This window comes from Geospiza fortis, unplaced genomic scaffold, assembly GCF_000277835.1.
Source record: "Geospiza fortis unplaced genomic scaffold, GeoFor_1.0 scaffold53, whole genome shotgun sequence".
Classification (NCBI taxonomy): Eukaryota; Metazoa; Chordata; class Aves; order Passeriformes; family Thraupidae; genus Geospiza; species Geospiza fortis.
The window spans coordinates 3324179-3344003 of record NW_005054305.1 but is presented as its reverse complement, the minus strand read 5'-3'; the positions used below and the strand labels follow the sequence as shown (position 1 = coordinate 3344003).

Here is a 19825-nt window from a genome sequence, read left to right as displayed (position 1 = left end):
GCGCCTGCTTCTTCACCGACAACATCTTCGTGGGGCGGTTCGGGCTCCACGTGCGGTACCGGGACTATGATACCACAATGAAAGTTCTGTTGCTTGGGCGCACGCTTATATTCCGAGCTTCCCAGGGAGGATTTATTTATGTGTGCATAAGAGTTTTAGAGCCAGTGGGAGAAGGACCAATTAGCCATATTTGCAAAAAGATGCAGGAAAACTTTAACTGAGATGTAGTCTTAGATCTCCAAGTATTTAAGTGCAGAGGAATAAAGGTTCAGAATTAGTTGGCAAATAGAGGAAATTGTTCTCCTGTTAGACATTGGGCATGTTTCACTCGCGGTGATTTGTTACATGTGTTACAGAGAGAAGTTTTTTTTCAAATATCTTCCTGTAAACATCACCCTTAATTTAAAACAAAAGATACAGCTTCCATTTTATGCGGAGGTATGGGCTTTGCCTTCTTAGGCACCAGTTGCCTGAGAATGCCTAAAATGAGAAAACAGCAACATTGTATGTTTCAGATGGAGTAGCTTGGATTTGCTGACAATAAACTACTGACTTGAGAAAACCACTTAACGTTCAGGATGGAGATGATAGAGATTTCTTTGCAGAGTCTTCTTTACTATTTTTCAACTAAAACCAGGCAGTAAATCAATCATCATCTGTAATTATTGCTGCAGTAATTACCTTTGGGGAGTAGGTTATCATTCTTGGTGGCCTTTGTTCAAATATCTCTTTCATTTTCCCTGTTTTATTTTTCTTGAATCATGTCAGTTTCTGAGTGGATTAATAGTATTCTGAAAGCAGTCCGATTGTGAGATTTCTGAAAGGGCTAATAATGCGATTCATCTGAGGAGCTGAAAGATGCTTGCATAGACTAGCATTTAAATTCATGGATCAGAGTTTGCCCATCAATTATTACATCTTCATTTTTAGTGAACAAACAAAAGCTGTAAGTAATGTTGCAAGGAGAATTTCAACTGTACCTCCAATGCAGCGCTTATGTAAATTCCTGATTTCTTAAGTATTACAGATTTAGTCAGTACAAAATGTAGTTCTACAGATAAAAATAAACAGTATTTTAAATAGCTTATTTGAAAAACTATTCTTTGAATGTATGTAAATGAGTTATTTAAACTCATGAGCGCTGTTTTACATCTAAATAAAATATGGAGTTACACATTACATTTCCAATTTGTCATGTACTTAGCAACCCTTTCTGGGGGGAAGATATAAGAGATATTTTTGATATGTCTGTCACTTTTGATAACTTAATTTGAAACTTATATCTTAGGGGAATACTGATACGAGGCAGGTAAATACATTAAAACAAAATGACAATTGAGTTTTTCATATTGAATGCATGAAACTAATGTTCATCTGAAATGGTGGGTGTTAAGAACTAGCTAATGACTAAATTTCTCGTATTTCTTGAAAATACACTTTTTTCAATTACCCTGATTTCTGTTTACATTCCTTTTATAGTTATTTCTTTCTATCCTTCCTTTATGGTTTTTTTTTTCCTTTTCCCTGTTTTGGTTTCTTGCCAACTTTGGTCTGACTGTCCCCCAGCACTTGCTGAAGATTCCATCTCAGCCTTGGACCTAGGAAAGAAAATAGGCATGGCTAACGTTAGATAAGCCCCTTATAATTTAAGAATAATAAAATCTTCCTTCTGAGGAAAAATAAGATTTAATTCTTTTCTGTGACAAGCCCTGCATCTTACAAATACACTACAGGTTTGTGGCAAAAAAAAAAAGACTCAAAAGGAGAGTAAATGACAACTTTCTGAAAAACTGCAATTTGAATATCTTATTTTACTTTAGGAAGAAGGAATTAAAGTTCAACTGTTGGGTACTTTTAGGCAGGGGAAGGATCAGTTGCAACAAACTCATCAGTCCTGACCTATATTTCATTCTACTGATTAATTTATCCCATTTCCTTGGCTAGTTTCTGAAAAAAAAAATCTATTAAGTATCATTGACCTGATCAAAATCACCTAATGCGTTTGGTGAGGAGGAGAGGGAGGATAGCTGGAGAAAAGCAGGTGGGGAAAGAGAAGTCGGAGATACGATACTCGTGTACAAGCCCCAAAAGAGGCACTTTGCAAATGAAGGGTATCAAAGAAGGGCAATTGTTATGTCTCCTTCAACTCCTGACACCCAGGGGCAGAGCCATTCCCTAAGTAAAAGTGTGGTAGAGACCCCTGTGAGGAAAAAGCAAGGGAGGGGGGCAGAGCAGCTTCTTGTATGTTGTTTAACTTGGCCATTATGAGTTGTAAACCTTTTTTTGTGACTTGGCATGCTTTGGAGATATCACACTTGGGTTACTGACTGCCTCCCCCCCTCCTTCCTTTCTGGTTTATGGGGTTTTACTTTTAGGAGGGCTTGAGGTTTTTTTCTTTGCTCTTACTACTGGCTTTTGATGAGAAAGTTTGTTTACGAAAAATGTTATAAAAATACAATCACGTGCAAAGAAAACTAGGTATTCTTTATACAAAACTGAATGCAAATGTAGTTCTACTAAATGTTAAACACAGGTTTCTCTAAGCCAAAGCCAGGTAATATTCATTACTACGTTCAAAGCCACCCATGAAAAATCACTGAAATGGTAGTTGTTAGATAAGCTATCACGAGGAAACTAGTACAGCTTCACATGTTTAATAGAAGTGCTGATCTCTGATTTCATTTTGTGGGAAAAAACCCAAACAATCTGTAGTTTTACTCCAAAGTAAATTTTTTCTCAATACAATTTTGTGTCCTACATGCAGAAATAATATTACTAAATATGAGTTCCTAGAAAGATGAACGAGATGCATTTCTCAGTTGTGTTTTACGTACCCATGCTCTGCTTAAAGAAGGCTTGAAATATATTGCCAAGCCCAGAATGCCTCCTGAGTTGTTCCCTGTTTTTGAGGAAACCTAGGTAATCTTTCCATCTTGAATGGATTTGCAACTGCAGCTCAATTCATGCAGAGTATTGGTGGACTGAGCAAATGTATCTGTGTTTTAATGGGACCTGTTTCCTGAGCAGAGATTCCAAGTGAAAGGATGTTTCCCATGCAGAGGTGCAGGTTATGTGGTACCAAGGAAGGTAGAATAGTGATGGATTAAAAGAAAACTGTTAATAACCAGCAGCAATAGTTCAGAGAGAATTTGACATTCAGATTTCCTTCCAACAGTAGCCTTTACATTTCTCTGTATCTGTCAACTGTTTGAATGTCTGTTTGCAGCCCCAGCCCTCCCTGGCTTCCAAATTGCATGGGCTAGACTCAAAAGTCATGGGATTGTCTGCTGATTAGACTATAATCAATCCAGCATAAACAAAACCAGCAATTAGTATTGGCATTATTTCTGTGAACTTGACTTAAAGTTTCAGTATTATTGGTCCAAAGAACTTTTTTTCTGAACAGGCTGTTTTTAGGAACTGTGTTATTTTGGCATCATCATTTTATAGGGAGGGAACAAAAAATTCATGAGATTCCATTTGGCCTGAAAAGCAAAAACATCTGTTTGATGCATGAGTAAATTGCTGGCTTCTATTTGGCCATCCAAAAAAGGGCAAAAATTAAGATACCAAACATAAAAGAGTACGTGAAAAAAAAAAGAAAGAAAGAAATTACAAAGAGGATTTAAGATTAGCATCTTTTCATAATGCAGGCTATTTATAGTGTTCTGTTTTGGACTTGCCAAAGCATGCCTTTATGTATTAAAAAATCCCTCACAACAAAAACATCCCTAACCTTTAGTAATATTCATTGACTTTGGCAATGCATATTGGTAGCCTTGGTTAGCTGCAGGATTACAGTAATGTTGCCCGGTCATTTCTGGGGCCAGCATGAGTTATATTGACCATCATTGTCGGCTGCTTGGGGTTAGGCACCATTAGAAGTGAGCATCAAAACAGCTTCTGGCTGTACTGCTAGTTTCCACAAAGGTGAAATCTTGTGACCAACATAATATGAAGAGGTTTAGTAAGGCTACTGATGTGTTTGGATTGGTTTGATTTTGTTTTCCTGAGTTGCTGTTAACTTGTGCAACAAGGGAAGCTGTCAGTATGGAGTCACTTATCTAACATGTGTAGGATAACATTATCCACCATGATCTAAGACCTCTTGAAAGGCTTTATGTTGCTCTATAATTCATTCTGTCTAATTTACAACTGCTTTAATAGCTTTCAATTCTTTGTTCTGAAACATGATTCAATATTTTCAAACTTGCGTATTTTGAAAAAAAATCTTCGTTTTGAATAACTGTGCATGAGGAAAAGATCCAGAAAAACTGTTAACATTTTATGTAGACCATATGGATTCACTATTTTTTTCTGTGTAAAATAATTAAAATACAATATTTGGAGGGTTTGTATAGATGGATTAAAATACAGTATAAGTTCTGCTACCCTAAGACAACCTCCTAGAATCTTTTCCTAGCCGCATTTTACAGTTTCCATTGGTTTCTGCAGGGCTACCTGAGCTCAGAATCAGTCCCAATTGGGGGTTGGGAAAGTGCATTATTTCACTTAAATCAGAACTGTGGCATATATATGTACATATATATAAATATTTCCCTGAAGGGACAACACACAGATCTACAAAGAATTTGGCCTATTTTATTTGGTGCTGTGAAAATGTACATGTCTGTTTTCAAATACATTTTGCAGAGTGTACTACGAAGCATTAAAGTTTTCCAGTTGCTGTCTTTGTAAAAGTTGGACAGCACAAGAGAGGCTTTTAAATACTTTTAAATCGTAATGTAACATTTGGCATAGGACTCTGACAAAAGATGGATGTGCAAAGACCAAAAGAGGTTTGTTTTTGTTTTAAAATTAGACAACTTGGGTTCTATTTCACCTCAAGTATGAGTAATTATGCTAGTTTAGCAATTATTAGAGATGAAAGAAATTCTGTTAGATATGAGTCTCCTAAACTTCAGTAGCTTTAGTTTTAGCCAGGATAATGATCAAGGAGTAGTTAGCCATATGCCTAGGGACTATGCTGTAGCAAAAAAGATAGGGCTGATCTTGGGGGTATCCTTATTACAACATCTTATAATTAACATTTTCATTCAGCCCTCCTACTTTCCAAAAAAGACTGCTTTATTTTTTCTGTGCACACACTGGTAAGACTGCACAAAATTGCTCTCTTCCAGTGAATTTTTGAACCAGGACAGCTGTCTTCCGTATTTAGAATATTAGTTAACACTGGCCATGGGGTTTTTGCCCCCCATTTCATGTTCCTTTGGTTTCCTATACATTTTTCCCCTCTATACTGCATAATTATTAAGAAAAAAGATGTAGAAGACCTTTTCCCCCTCCTTTTTAGGATTTAGTCTGTTATACATGTCCTTCTGGGCTGTGCACATTTGGGTTTTAGATTTTCCTTCAGCTGGGGTGATGCTGTGCATGCCATAGTACAACTGTTCTTTGTACAGTTGAATCCATAGAATGGGTACTCAAAAGGGTTGTAGGGCAATTTTGCACAATTAAAATCCAATGAAAGTTTATTTTGGGGTCTTGCTTTCATTGTGATCCCCTTCCCTTTGTTTTTGTGTTTTTTTTTTTTTTTTTTTTTTTTTTTTGTTTTTTTTTTGTTTTTTTTTTTGTGTGTCATGGGAGTAAGGCAGAAGGGTGTTTTTTCAGTGAGTGATTTGTCTCATACTTTCACTTTTAAATGTAGGTGCAATTAGGTGCAATTTTTCTTTGGAACAGTAGGAATTGTAGTCCTTCAAGATTTCTTAAAGTTATCTATCTATCTATCTATCTATCTATCTATCTATCTATCTATCTATCTAAATCTATCTATTTATCTATCTAATGTCAGTATAGTGACATTTGCCCCCCTTTTTATTCAATGTGCTATGGGCTTACTGTAGTTCTTGTAAAATGCAGTATCAGTAACTAGCTAGCCTTCTTGCAAATTTGGCAGTGCTAGTCCTTAGTTAGACAGCTGGCTGAAGCAGGACACCTTTTTGTCCTGAGGAAAAATGGACGGGATGTTGATAGTGAGGATTCTCAATGTTTTCCTTCTGCCTCAAATCTGGGTTTTGGAGAGCTTATTCTCTCATGCAGAGGCAATAACCTGGAGCATGAATTTTGTCCTTACCTAACACAAATGCAAAACCACTCCAGTTTCTCACAGAGATGCTCAGTGTTCCACACAAGTGTGGAAAAGCTAGAGCACATCTATATCTAAATGTCCCGGTTGACTGTAAAATAGATGGCTTTTGTGCACAGTCCCTGAGACCTGTTGTACCTTTATTTTGATGTTGTGTTTCCCTGGAAAAATATATTTCAAACAATGAATTCCTTGATAATTGATTTTCTAGTTTCACTTTTCTGTTGTTCACTCTTTTGGTAACATATCAAGTTCAACTTCCACTATTGATTCATTCTTTTTTGTGAAAGAAGCTTTAAAAACAAAAATAAAATAACAGCTCTGTTTCTGGACTGGATGATGTGATGTAGTGAGGCAGTGTCCTTGGAAAGACCAGACTATGCTTTGATCAACAAAAACTTTCTCTGGTACAGAATTATGATGGCTGGGGCTTTTTTTCCAGACAGAGTCAAGTGACTTTCTAAGTTTTGACAGTGGCAGTAGGAAGGAGGAGGGGGTGGGGAAGTTAATTATTTTCCACCTCCAAAGAATACAATTGTGAGGAAGGAACTTTCTGATTCACTGGTTCCAGGACAACAGGATGTCAAGATCCATGCCTGATGTAACATTTTCACTCTGAAGATGAGAGGAGGAAATGGGTTTGTATTGGCCTCTGCGTGCAACCACTGACTGGGAAGGGATTGTGTTACGTGACTTATAAAGAGCTGGAGCACAGGAAGAGATTTGGTTTGCAATTTCTGGTGAATCTGTTGAGTAGGACACTTGCTTGTCAGAGGAAAATATAAATCAATGAAGAAAGGTCAGAAATCTTTAAGGGAAAAAAATAAATTTAAAAAAAGGAGCTTGCATGCTGCAAGATGTTTAGTGCTCAGATGCTGCTCTGCTTAGTTTGTAGTTACCTAGTGGAATAGTCACCTTGCACCAAACTCTTGGATTCTCTTTATATAGTTCACAGGTGCTTAGGGGTTTATGAATGTTGTTGAGTAGAAATTGTTTAAAGGAAACAGTAGGAAAAACTTGGAAATAATAACGTGTCTTAGCTCCTCCCATGTTCTAGATGTGGGTATCTTAGTGCAACAGGGCATCTCATAACAGTCACGTACCTGACTCAGGTTTTGGAGATAGAGATAACATTCCTTTCCTCCTAGGCTAGAAAGAATTGAGGTGGTGTGCTGCTGCTCTTCCTCTCTCCTTTGCTGAAGAGGGAAGAATCTTGCTCTGCTAGGATGTGAGACAGGAGTTCTGTTTTGTGCTTTGTCTAAAGGTGTTTTATCTGTATCTCACAGGGAGGACATCAGTCATTACACAGCAACATATTGTGCTATGAGTGTGAGTTGCCCTGTTATTTTTGTCAATGCCGTTCCCCTTTTCAAAAGTCTAATTGTTTTTTGGAGAGGGTGAGAAAGAGCAGGAGGCTCAGGGCTCTAATAGCTTGAGCAGCTTGAAGAAAAAGGGGAGACCTGGGTCCTGGTCTGCCATGTACTTCCTGCCACTTCTGATGAATTATTTAGGTTCAACTAGAATTGTATTCCACTTATCCCACTTCCTGTGATAGTGCCCCAACCACAGGGATAAAATATCATGCTAATTCTTCTTGTTTCTAGTTCAGTGAATATTGTAGATGAAGTATAGTAGCTTCAACAGCAATGAATGAGCACACTTCAAGTCTGAGGGTAAGTGTCCTTTGTTAGGAAGCTCACGACGTGAGTACAAATCCTTCTGATAGAGGAGAAAGTTCAGCTGGTGCTACCCACATCCTGGGTGAGTGATCTAACCAGTGGATGTGGGCAAGAGGGGAAAAGGAAGGTGTATTTCAACCCACACATTTTCTGCCAGTGTTTTATAGCAACCAGGGAGGAGTATATGAACTCTCAAGAACCAGCCCATAAGGTAGGCAGGAGAATACTCAATCACCCACTGTCCAGCTGTGGTGGGGCTTCAGTTTGATTTTAGCGCTGAGAAAGCCTCTATGGTAAAACCACAGTGGCATCTGAACAGAACTGCTGACAATTTAGATGCAGCATCCCCTCACTAGTTTTTTTGGCTTTTAAGCTCCTCTGTGGATATAGACCAGATTGCTGTTCTACATGATAGAAAGTCATCTAGAATAGAGCAGAGAGTCTGAAGGATCAAAAATTAACTTATAAAACCCTAGTATAGAATAGAAGGAGATCTCTGATAAATCAGGGATAATCTCAGTTGAAAGGAGGTAGGTGTTTGGTTTGGTCTGGTTTTTATTGATTCAGATAAATGTGTCTTTAGGTAATAGAGCTAAAGCATGCAGCTGTGTTTCAGTTTGGTATTGGAAGTGTCAGACAGCCCAAAGTCCTCAATGTAAGTGTCCCATTTTAGGCACATAAATAAATGATTTAACTTTCAGAGGGAAGGATCATCTACAGTAACCTTTACTGTAAGTCTTCATAGCCTTTCTTTATATCACCTGTCTTCAGACTTGTGTAATGTTGGTTACTTTGAGGTTCTATGATCCATACATCAGTTTAATTCCAATTCCTCTCTCTTGCTGAGTTTAGACTTTTGTAGACAGTGTTTAGTGGATTTCCTTTTTTCTAAGCACAGTTAAAAATACAGTCTGTAGAAGCACCAGGAATTCGTATTTCTCATGTTGAGTAAGAAAGCTGAGGTGATGCAGAGCTTCAGGATACTGAGGGGAATAACTCTGAATGTGTTCATGTTAAGTACTGGACTTGGTAAATAGAGTTAAAATTTATCTTAGCCTCCTAATTTCTGTCTTTTCCCAAAATGGATTGGCTGCCCACAGCACATTGTCAGGAAGGGTGGTGGAGTACTCAGTCTAGGACAGGCAAGACAGCTGAAAGTCCTGACCCTGGCGCTAAGAACTGTCTCCCTCTCACTTTGCTAATTCTCACCTTGGTCCTCAATTTGACTCTGAGATCTATTATAATCTGTTACCTTGCATGGTAGAGAGTCTTAGGGATGACTGAAATTTACTTGAGGTTTATAAAAAGCCCTAAGATTCTTTGGAGAAAAGTACTTTTAAAATATAACTGTATTAGTTTACTTAACAATAGAAATATGAGTAGATGTATATGTGGTTTAATCTTTTAAAAGGATGCATGGTTATGGAGGCAAAGTTAGAATTTAATACAGGATTAATTAATTTCTTACCTCAGCTATCCCAAAAAGGATATCTTCCCTCCCCCTACCCAGCTTTGGGGTTTAGAATTATACCTCTGCTGCTGGAAAGAGCATCTTCTGCCTTTTCTGCACACACTGTTATGTAAAACTGGACGTCTTTAGGCTGTCACATTTGGATGCTGTCATCCTTGAGATCAAGGGTTGGAAGAATATCCAAAGGATTTCTTAAGCATAATTTCTTTCCACTTAAGTATATTTATTACTTTTATGTTTATGTGCTGCCTAGGAAAATACTTTATTTTAGCATAAGAATAATATTTTCCAACCACTGCAGTTTAATTGGGAACTCCTAATTCAGTCATTCTACAAGAAGAACATTAGGGGAAAAAAACAAGCTCAGTGTTGGGACAGACTAAAGAGAGGAGTGAAGAATATGAGTGCTATGAGGGATTTTGTCTTCTGGAAAAAGCAAATGCAAGAGGAAAGAATGCTTTATATAACAGGAATCTTTTAAGGAAAATAATTTCCAATGTCAAGAGAATATTGTTACCATGCTGGGGGGGAATAGAAATAGGAAAAGGGATATGTCACAGCACAAAGGAAAACAAATCAGCCATATACATATTCATGCATATGATTAATTGGACTTTTGTAAAGCTGTGGCTACACACAGAACTGTTTTTCAATGGAGTTCTGGAATGTAGATATTTGAAATGTTAATATGCCAATGCATTTCTTTTTCCAATTGTCCAAACACTAAAGTCATTGGGAAGATTTACATTTGAGTCTAACTGGTAATCTAGCTAGTAGCTGATAGACATGAATTGATGCTAGGTGCAGCTGGTCAGAAAACAATACTTTCTTAGTAGTTCTGAATTTTATGAATGTCAGTTATCTTAAAGGCCATTATGAAGCATTCTGAAATGTTTGCTGAATTCCAGAAGTCACCCACTGATTTGCTGCTCTTGTGTGCCACAGCCAGGTGTGAAATCCTGTGCTGACATATGTCAGCCAGAAGGGTTTGAGAGGTGAGCCTTAGACACCAGTGGTACCTAGGGAGAGAAGAAAGCCAGGGAAGGTGTAGCCCTAGCAGGTGATTCATTGACATGTGATCCTGAATTTAATACTTCTCTGTAACTTCTTTAATTTCAATTCTGTATCCTGACTGAACCCTTGTGGAGACGTATTTCCACAGCATGTTATTGCAAAGTGTGAAACATCTTTAGAATCCATTGACTTTAATAGAGCCAGAGGATACTCAATGTCCCCTGCAACTGGCTCTTAAATTTGCCTCCTGCTATATGATTAATCTGTCTGCTCATACTTAATGTCTACCTGTAGATGGTGGCAGTATGAATGTCCTCTTGGTTTTTATGTGGCCACGAGGAGTAGCAGAGAGATACTCCCAGAAATTACAGTCATTTGTAGATACTGAAATAATGGCACACACGTTTTATTTCTGCTCTGTCTCAGTAACTCAGTAAATTGTGTATTGATTATGCTAATACAGCTAGTGTCTCTATTACTTGTCTGCAGAAATTATTCAGACATGTAGATTGAAGATACACTTGGCAAAGTTACCATCCTAAGAAAAAGGCTTTTGTGCAAAGATGGCTTTAAATTGAATTACTAATCATATGCTAATGGAAGTTTATAGATCAAGTATTGAATTGTACAAAATGTAAAGTGCAAGGTAAAAATATGTATTCGAAACTTCCTATCCTGACAGTCTTAGTTGCTACATTAGGTTTATTTTCACATCTCTCAAGGAATATGTTTTATGAAGGGATAAATCAATAACAATCTATTTTTATAGTTTATTTTGGGATATGTAGTGTCTCCTGCTTTGTTTACCAGGCTGAATAGAGGCTCAGGCATTTGGGGCAGTTATTTTTTTTTCTTTTTCAAAATTTATTAATCTACCTAGACTAGAAGAAAACCGACTCTTTTCAATTATCTTTTGGTTTTATTTTATTATGGTTTGTAGTAGGTTAGAAACCATAAATCTTAGCCAGAGTCCTCCAAAAGGCTTCCCTTTCAGTGAAAGTGTAATTCTCCACATTTCTAATTTTATCCATTTCTTTTCTGTACAAGTTTTTTCTAGGCATCAACCAGAAATTACTTGTGCTCTTCCTTAGGGTGCTAAATCTACAGATTAATTTTTCAGAGAAGGGGAATCCTGGTTACTCAGTAGAATTCGAATGAAATTTTGCAAGCTAGAAAATCTGTATCTATTTTGTAGCAACTTTAGAAAGCAATCTCCCTCCTTTATGGTCTAACCAGGAGTCTCATGGACAGACTAAGCAAAAGGGGTGAAATCCTCATTGATCAGCAGGTGTTGCTGTGGAGCAGTTAGGAGCTTAATTCTAAATTTAGAACCTCTCTATCAAAATTCATACAGGTTTTCCTCATTGGCTGTCCTTGATGGTTCTACTTGATTTGTTGCATTGGTTTTTTGTTTTCTTTTGGTTAATTTTTGTTGGGTTTCTTGGGATTTTTTGTTTGTTTATTTATTATTTCTTTAAAAAGGAATAGCTGGTCTTAATGTTGACAGTCAGCAACTTAAGCATGAGATGTGCTTCGAACTGAAACCAAGGTTTGCCTTGGACACTGGCTGAACCAACGCTGAAACATCTTAACCTTTCACATGGATACAGCTTCAGTTTAGAGATACAATTTTTTTTAAAAAAGTAAAATTAAAAACTGTTATCTGTCCAACCCACAGCTTTTATAATGGGAGATAGAACTGACATGTTGAATTTCCCTTTTCCCTTACTGATAGATTTTTTAAATTGCTCTCAAGAGGCATGGTGCCACAGTTGTAGTGATCTGCTCTCTTTTTTTAAATTTTATTACTTGGGGTTCCTGTTTTTGTTTCTCAGAAGTTGTCCTGAGAAAATGGCTAGTAGGAGATTGATCATTTGTTGTTTTAAGGAACAGATCAGTCAATTGAGAAATATTACTACAGCTAACAAAACAGGTGACCTGTGGTCATAAACATGTAGTTGTAGGGACAAGGAATATTTTTGCTTTCATGACAACATGTATCTAGTTCTGTTCAGCCATAAGGTCACTTATACAGGAATGATAATGTAATATTCTGCTTTCCTGGGGCCTCTCCTTCACTGGTATTCTGGCTTCATTACATAGGGTTCATCTTATTTTATGCTAGGATAGGGTATAGGCTATAACGAAGGTGAGATCTCTGTGTGCAATTACAGTCTTAGAGTATCAATAATTTTGATGTTTGAATTAATAATATTGCATACATGCTACTCTTTTATTTGCATACTGTCCTTGTTCCTTTTTTTAGTTACATGCCATGCTCGTGCTAGAAAAAGGGTTTTGGTTAGTAAAATTTAAATCATCCCTTTGTATAGATTCTGTTTAAAGGTGTCTTCCTCTTCTGAAAGAAAATGGCATAGTTAATATTTAAGGGAGGTCAACATTGGTTGCTTGTTATTCTGCCTTTCTTAGCTGAGTTTAACAGTGGCCTGAGAGCTGAAACAGCACTCAAGTTTTTGGAATCTGTTTGTGAAAAGGTGTTAAGTGCTAATAGAGAGCTTATCTGATGCTACCAGCTGTAGCCTACTTAATGTAAGGCATACCCTTGCAAGTTGGAGGAAGGAGCTAACTTAATGCAAAGGAAAATAAGATCCATTTTGTAGGTGACTTGCTAATTCAGTGGGTTTTGTAGAATAGTTTTCTTTTTCTTTTTACCATTTTCTCCCCTAAATATGGTTTTATTTTTCCTGACAAATATGTCAGTCTAATTGACTATTATTGAAAAGTCTGTGCCATGGCCTGTTGTGATCTACTTCTTTCTGTTGTGACTGAGAATCCTTAAAGGGATGAGCAATGGTTTAGAAAAATGCTAACCACAATGCTACCTGCTCTTACACTTGTTTTATTTTTTAAGTGCAATAAAGACATAGTGGTCAGCCTTTGTCGAAAGCAAACCTCAGCTCTCACAGAATTTTCAGATCCCAAAATAGCAGGGAAGTTGTAAAATGTTTGTTTTCACAAGGCATACACTGCCATGTTTTCATGGTACAAAATTGCATACCTGGAAACAATTAGTTAGGTAGCACCCATGTTTATTTTTTCCATTTTAGGAGCTAAAAATGTTTCGTGTACCTCTCAGTCAGCAGTGTGAAGCTGAGTACATTTCACTGTGCAGTCAGATCTCAGGAGCAGTGAGAGATTCTGGTACTGCAGCTGGTGGCAGTAGACATTGAGGACAGAACAGCAGAAAAAATTAACTCTTTCATTTTGGTTTACACTTTATAGTGGAGACCTTGTTTACTTCTCAGCAGGTAGCCACTTGGCAATCAGTTATTGAAAAGTTCATATTTGAAGACCTCAATTCCATCTTGAAAGTTAAGAAATGGTAGAGTTCTTAAACTGCATTTTTGAAATGAGAAGGGACATTTACCATGGTTAAGGACAGCAGATACATCTACAACCTTTAACAAGGCTGATTAGCGGGTAGTGATGATCAAAGTGAGTTTCCTCTTGAGGGATGGAAGAGTGGACTCATTTTGAGTTTTAGATCTTGTTCTTAAGTACATTTTTGGAAATATATCAGCACCTAACGATGGACATAAATAGAGTCAGATTAGGCTGTTGCAGAGGTTTTACTGGCAATTTTAAGGGGGTCACAATAGATGGTATCTTTTTTTTTTAATTGTATACTAGTTTTATTCATTATTTTTCTTGCTTTATTAATGAAACTTAGTGATCTGTGCTACCTTAGAGAAAAATCTATTTAGCTTAGTTCGCATTTGACCAGGCGTTCCCCAAACCTCAGGTTTTCGTGAGCTTTTCCCACTGCTTTCTTTGTCTGACTGGTTTCCTTCAGCTGTGAGGATGCTGGGATGACTGCTTCAGTGTAACAAAGAAAATCCTACAGTGTTATCACAGCTGAGGTACTGGTAACATCGTGGCTGCAAAACACAAGTTGAGCTCATAAATTAGCTCATAAAATCATATTTTGTGAAATACTGGACTGACTGCAGGGCTGGGGAAACTTTTATCAGATCTCTGTAGATGAGAAGAGTTTGCTTGCTAGCCACGGCTCTGGGATAGAGATATAGATTGTTTAGAGTCCTTCAGAGATTGTACTTGACTCTTTCTGATATATGCACTGTATTACAAGTTTCTGGTGTTCTGAGAGTGTCCTTATGAAAACTGGTGTTTTTTTTCTAGAAACTCAGATTCTAGAAACAACCAGTTGTATGAAGCCTTGGGGTTGGCGGAGGAGGAAAAGAGGTACCTGTGGAGTGTGTATATGTATCTCTTCTTTTGCATATATGTCTAGATTTATATGTGACCCCTAAGTGTTGCACTCTCTTGTCCCAAGAACCAGGAAAAATGCCTCAACTCTTTGGACTTTCAATTCAGTTGCATGATTATTTTTTGAGATCTGAATTCTTGGGAGTGGAAATGCTGCAGAAGTGCAGTCTTTCCCCTTTCAGCTTTTTCCCCTGTGGAGGCAGAATGAATTCTTTTCTCTCTGCTGTTCTCTGACTCAAAGAACTCGGTCTTTGGGAGAATAAAAAGGAAATGGTTCTGCCTTTTAGCTCTTCCCTTGCTTTTGCTTTGGGAGAGTCAATCTTACTTAGGCATCATATCAGAACGTAAGAGAACAGCGCTCTCTAATTTTTCAAAGTAGCAGCAGAATGGCTCTTGTTAGGTTCACTCACCTAACAAGTTTTGAATAGTGAATCTGACAAGAATTGTATTGTTTTTAGTTCTACTGCTCTGGAAAGCTGTGAGCCAAGGGAAAGATGCTGGCATGGTATATACAGTAAAACAGCATGGGGTTAGTTCTCCTTTGCAAGGCTGTCTGCACTGCTGAGATGTTTGCTACTGAATATAGGATTATTACTATTTTTTAAAGCTTATGTGTGAACTAGCACACACACCTCTCCCATCTGCTAGGAGAAGGCTTTCTCTTATCTGTGTGGAGCAAGCAGAATCTTAAAGTCCATAATTGTTCTCTTATTTAGATCTGTAATCAAATACAGTAAAGTGCATTGAAGGCAAATATCCCAGAGGAAATTGGATTTGTTTTTTTAAGCCATGAAAAAGATTTGGTCACACTGCTCTCAGATTTGTAGCTTCCATACAGCAATGTATTCTGTCTTGGTCTGGTCTCCACTTTCGCACTTTGCAGTGCAGCTTTTCTTGCCCGTGTTGTGCAAGCATTGCTGGCTTTCAGAACTGAGGCTGGTGTAAAGATGCTTGAAACACTTCAGCTACCTACCTAACATATTTTTTGTTTGTTTTGTTTTTGTTTTGTTTACCTTTTTCTGACAGTAGAAGAAAATGAAACAGAGGACCATCAGGCAGGTGTGGGACACACAGCCGCACAGACTGGTAATGCTGAATTCCTTCATTAGTGCTTGCTTTCCATTTGACAACAGTGTGAGGGATTTTGGTATTGGGGTGTGTTTGCAAAGCCTGCACTCCTCTTTCTCTGTTTCAGTTTAGAATGAATTCTTGGGGCTTGCAATGGAAAATAATGTTTCTCTCCCCTTACCTTTCAATTTCTGACAATTAGAAATTCTGCCTTTTGTAGGTCAGCTGACTGAAAGTGAGATGCTTCTAAAGTACAGCATGCTTTTCATTTTTTCTTATTTCCTTTTTTGTTAAATTTAATCCTTCTCTACATTCCCCATGTAACCACTCCCCCCATGCCATTTCAGATAAACTTTATTAATAATTTCATTTAAACTATCTCTGTATTTCTAAAATATGTGGATAGGGGTGATTTCTTTAAAGAATGTCTGTATAATTTCTTGACAGAGATTAATTAGGGGCTCTTTAATTTTATTAAGTAAGATTGGGTGGACAAAACTGTTGTTTGAGTCAGGATCACAGGGAAAATATTGTTAATAATCATGAAGCAATAATTGTTAATTCCCCAAAACAACAAGGGCTTCTTTGTTCTCTAACATGGTTGGAGAATGCAAGAAATAATTTGCTTCTGTCTTTGGTACTGGTTTCACAGAATTTTATCTGAAGAGAAGGACTGACTCATCTGCATAGTCTTATTCATTCAGCTGAGGTCACCTTTTGGAGTAAGGGCTGGCTCCTTAAGGATATTCCTAGAAGGCTAGTCATGTCTGAATACGTGTAGGTAATCTGTTTGAGAACAGTTGGAGTTATTCCTCTCGTGAAGGCAAAGAATGCAGTTAATTTTTTCTTCAGCTTTATATTTCTGTGTGTGTCCTGTGGCTTTGGTGCCTTTTATAGGTTCTAATGGCTTTTTTGCATAAAGCAGATTGTTTGAAGAGAGTAAATAAAAGCAAGGGAATTCTTTGCCTTTTTAATGGGAAATTTCTCCAACTCTTTTCAGCGTACATGTGTCTCCATTTAACTATCTGCAAATTCTTGAAAAAAGCCAACTTGTCCTGCTTTGGACACATGAAGTTGAAAAATAAGCAACTGCAAAACCAGAGATCGATGCTTAGGAATGGTGGCTCTTCTGCTTTTTTTTTTTTTTGTCTTAAAATAATTTTCAGTGGTTAAGTTGCATTGCTAGTTCTTTATTTACCATCATATCCTGTGTTGTTCTCTGTTTATTTCTAGGCAGGGTTTCGCATTCTGTTTTTCTCCATAGCAAGAATGCAGTGCCAATATTAAAAACAAAAAACCTGGTAGAGCAAGCAGTACAGAAGGCCTGCACTGTGTACGCACTGCCAGAAGTTTTTATAGTAATACTTTGTATCTAAGCTCTGGCTCTAACCATTAAATATGCTTTTTATAGAGTACCAAGTTATAATGTAGTGCAGCTACGGCATATTAATCTTACTGCAGAGATTTAATGAGGCAGTTGTTTTGCGATGGACACTATTGGGAGCAGAGACCGACAGAGTTTTACTTTACCACTGAGCTGAAGAAATATTCCTTGCCTGGTAATAATTATAACCACATGATCTAAGTTTTCCTTTCTTCTGCCAGCACTTTTCCATGCAGAAGTGGCTTGGAAGGAGGTCTACTGCAAGGCAGTGAAATGGATTGGAAAGGAGGCTGTTTTCTTGGTAGTTTGATGTTTTAGTTGGGATTATCTATGGATCCTTGCAGCATAGGCAGAAATATGTAAGATGAGTTTCAAGAATACAGACAGTCTTTGCCAGTCCACTGAGATGACTTTTAGATATTCATTACTTTTACTTGACTTTTATATGGGTTATAAAAAGTAAATGTGGTGAAACCTCATTTTTACATGGGCAGAATAGAATTTCTGCTGGTTGGCCTTAAACCGCTCCCATACTTGAAATTAATTGAAGTCCATGGCTTTATTGCCTCCAACACTTTTAAACCAATGCAATTTTTCATTTTCCCCGAAGTTGCAGTTTTATTAGACCAAGTTACAGCAATAACATCCCTTATGAGAAGGAGGAAGAAGGGAAGGAGGGAACCACCTGCCAGGGAACATAGTAATGAGAAAATCATACTTCTTTTAATTTCCATTTATAAATAATGTTAACATAATCAGGAAGAGAAGACAACTGTTCTTTCTCTTATTTTTTTAAAGTGCCTTAATAGGCAGAATTTATTTCTCTTCCAAAAAAAGCAACTTTCATTCATTTCTACACTAGATAATTTCCAATGGTATCTGAAGGTGGAGAGGATGTGTGTGTATTGTTGTTGATGGGTGTTGAAAAATTTCAGTTGGTGCACAAGCAGCCTCCAAAATAGGGCAGAGAAGCCTCTGGAAATCACAGTGGTGTTTGCAGATGTTGGGAAAAGTAATTTTACTATGAACACTATCTTATTGAGGGAATTGTGGCTGTGATTGTTGCAGGTACTGTGGAGAAAGAAATGTGGGAGTTGAATGACATTTGCCTTGAAGCCTATATGTGAGCCTGAGCTTTGAACAAGAGGTTAAGGAGAAAGTACAGATGAATGTATATTGTATTTATAAAATATTTTATTCTAGTCTTCCAAAAGAGCTGCTCAAATAAGGCAGCTTATCCTCAATTTAAGTAAGCATTTAAGGTTAGACCAGCTCCTGATGGAAGATAGTTGTTGTTGAAACAGAACAGCTATCTATTCACAAAACCTCCAAATGATATTTGCTCTCTTTAAACATATTTTTATTTTGATGGTGACATTTCTTCACAGAAGTAGATCACAGTGGAAATACATTCATTGAGAGGGGCTGAGACTGCCAGAACTCATTTCACAAAGCTGTCATAGGCTAAAGTCGAACCTAGGTCCCAGAGGGTCCCACTTAAGTGTTGACCTAAAAACAAATGTGCCAGTTGGCTAGAGCATGTATTCTAAAGTTGCAGCAGAAGGGAATAAGCTTGACTGACTTCTGTCCCTGTAGAGTTTATATCTGCAAATGCAGAAGGAGAAGCAAAACATTATTAGTCTTAAAATGATTCTAATTTTAATAACTGGTCGCTAAGTATGAAGCTTTAAATTGAGTGATCCTTTAGGCTTTTGTGCACTAAGGGGTGCATGTGTGCCTACGTTTGTGTGTGTGTGTTGCTGAATTCCTGTAAAATGCAAGTGTTTCTGAATAGTGAGTCTCAAGTATTCTCTCCCCTCCCTTTTCTTTCCTTCAGCACTGTACTTAGAGCAGAGTCAGACACTACCCTTATTTTAAAACAAACAGGTCTGTAAACTTTATGTGCAGCATTTAAATACTCATGTTAAAATTCAGACCTAGTGCCCACATTTCCCTGAGTGCTGTCAATTTTATGAGATGAAACTGGGAGCTTGAGCTGAACAACTAATAGTATGCAGTGTGCACATGCTGCTTTCCAACAAGTGTTTAATGATGTTGGGGTCAGTTTGCAACAGTTAAGACAATTATTTCATTTTCTGAGCTGTTTAGAACTTGGAGATCTCCTAGCTACATTTATTAATCTTTCAAACTATTTTGGAAAATGAAGAAGCAATGGAAGTTATTAGATTTAAAATATTCAATAATGTCTAAAATGCCATAAAGTCTTTTTATAATTAGCATACCTTTTTTGGTTTGTACATGTGCAGGCTACTTTTCTATTTGGAAGTAGCTGCCCAAGTGGAAATTTCCACTCTTGAAAGAACCTTGTGGATGTAATTTGTCATGTAAGGACTCAGTGTATAGACAGGGCATTTGCACAGCAAATGTATTTTTGCTTTCAGAATGTGTTTTTTATTTTTAAAAAATAATCTGGTTTCTCTCTGTAATATAATTCCCTAAAAATAAACACTGCCCTTTACCCCTGTCAAAGAAATTCCTCGGTTTTGATCACAAGCCACATGGCATGAGAAAGACTTCCTGACATGGGTAATTTCCAGTTTCTGCTTGCGGGTCCATCTGTGTTTGCACAGTCGAAGGGCAGGGTGCAGCAGTATGGACCAGAGGATGCAGAGAGATGATGAGAGCTCTGACCTTGGTTGTGGGCAGCAAGAAATACAGGAATGGCTGCACCCAGATGACTGTAGGGTTCTGAGAGCGGATGTGAGTGGTTTAAAGTGGAATTGCCTTCCTGCTTCTCTTCACACACCTGCTTCTCTACCCCCAATATGAATGTTGTGTTGGCATGCTCTAGTTTCTCTTCTTCCACGGAGTTGTGCACGATCCTAATCAATTCC

The 19825-nt window shown here is 37.6% G+C and overlaps 1 protein-coding gene across 8 annotated transcripts in view; it reads left to right on the top strand.

Moving 5' to 3' along the window:
* The window catches only part of ZNF521 (zinc finger protein 521), a 230337-nt gene that overhangs the window by 2945 nt on the left and 207567 nt on the right, over positions 1-19825 (top strand). For 3 of the 8 annotated variants that reach the window (XM_031066625.1, XM_014312018.2, XM_031066621.1), the window contains 2 exons: positions 14432-14494; positions 15545-15604. The exons of 2 other annotated variants lie outside the window; for them this stretch is intronic. In XM_031066625.1, coding sequence (XP_030922485.1) covers positions 14461-14494; positions 15545-15604 — 94 coding nt within the window. In that variant the 5' untranslated portion in view covers positions 14432-14460. The remainder of the gene's footprint in view (positions 1-14431; positions 14495-15544; positions 15605-19825) is intronic. 3 more of the 8 variants (XM_031066626.1, XM_031066620.1, XM_031066622.1) reach the window with 1 other exon arrangement.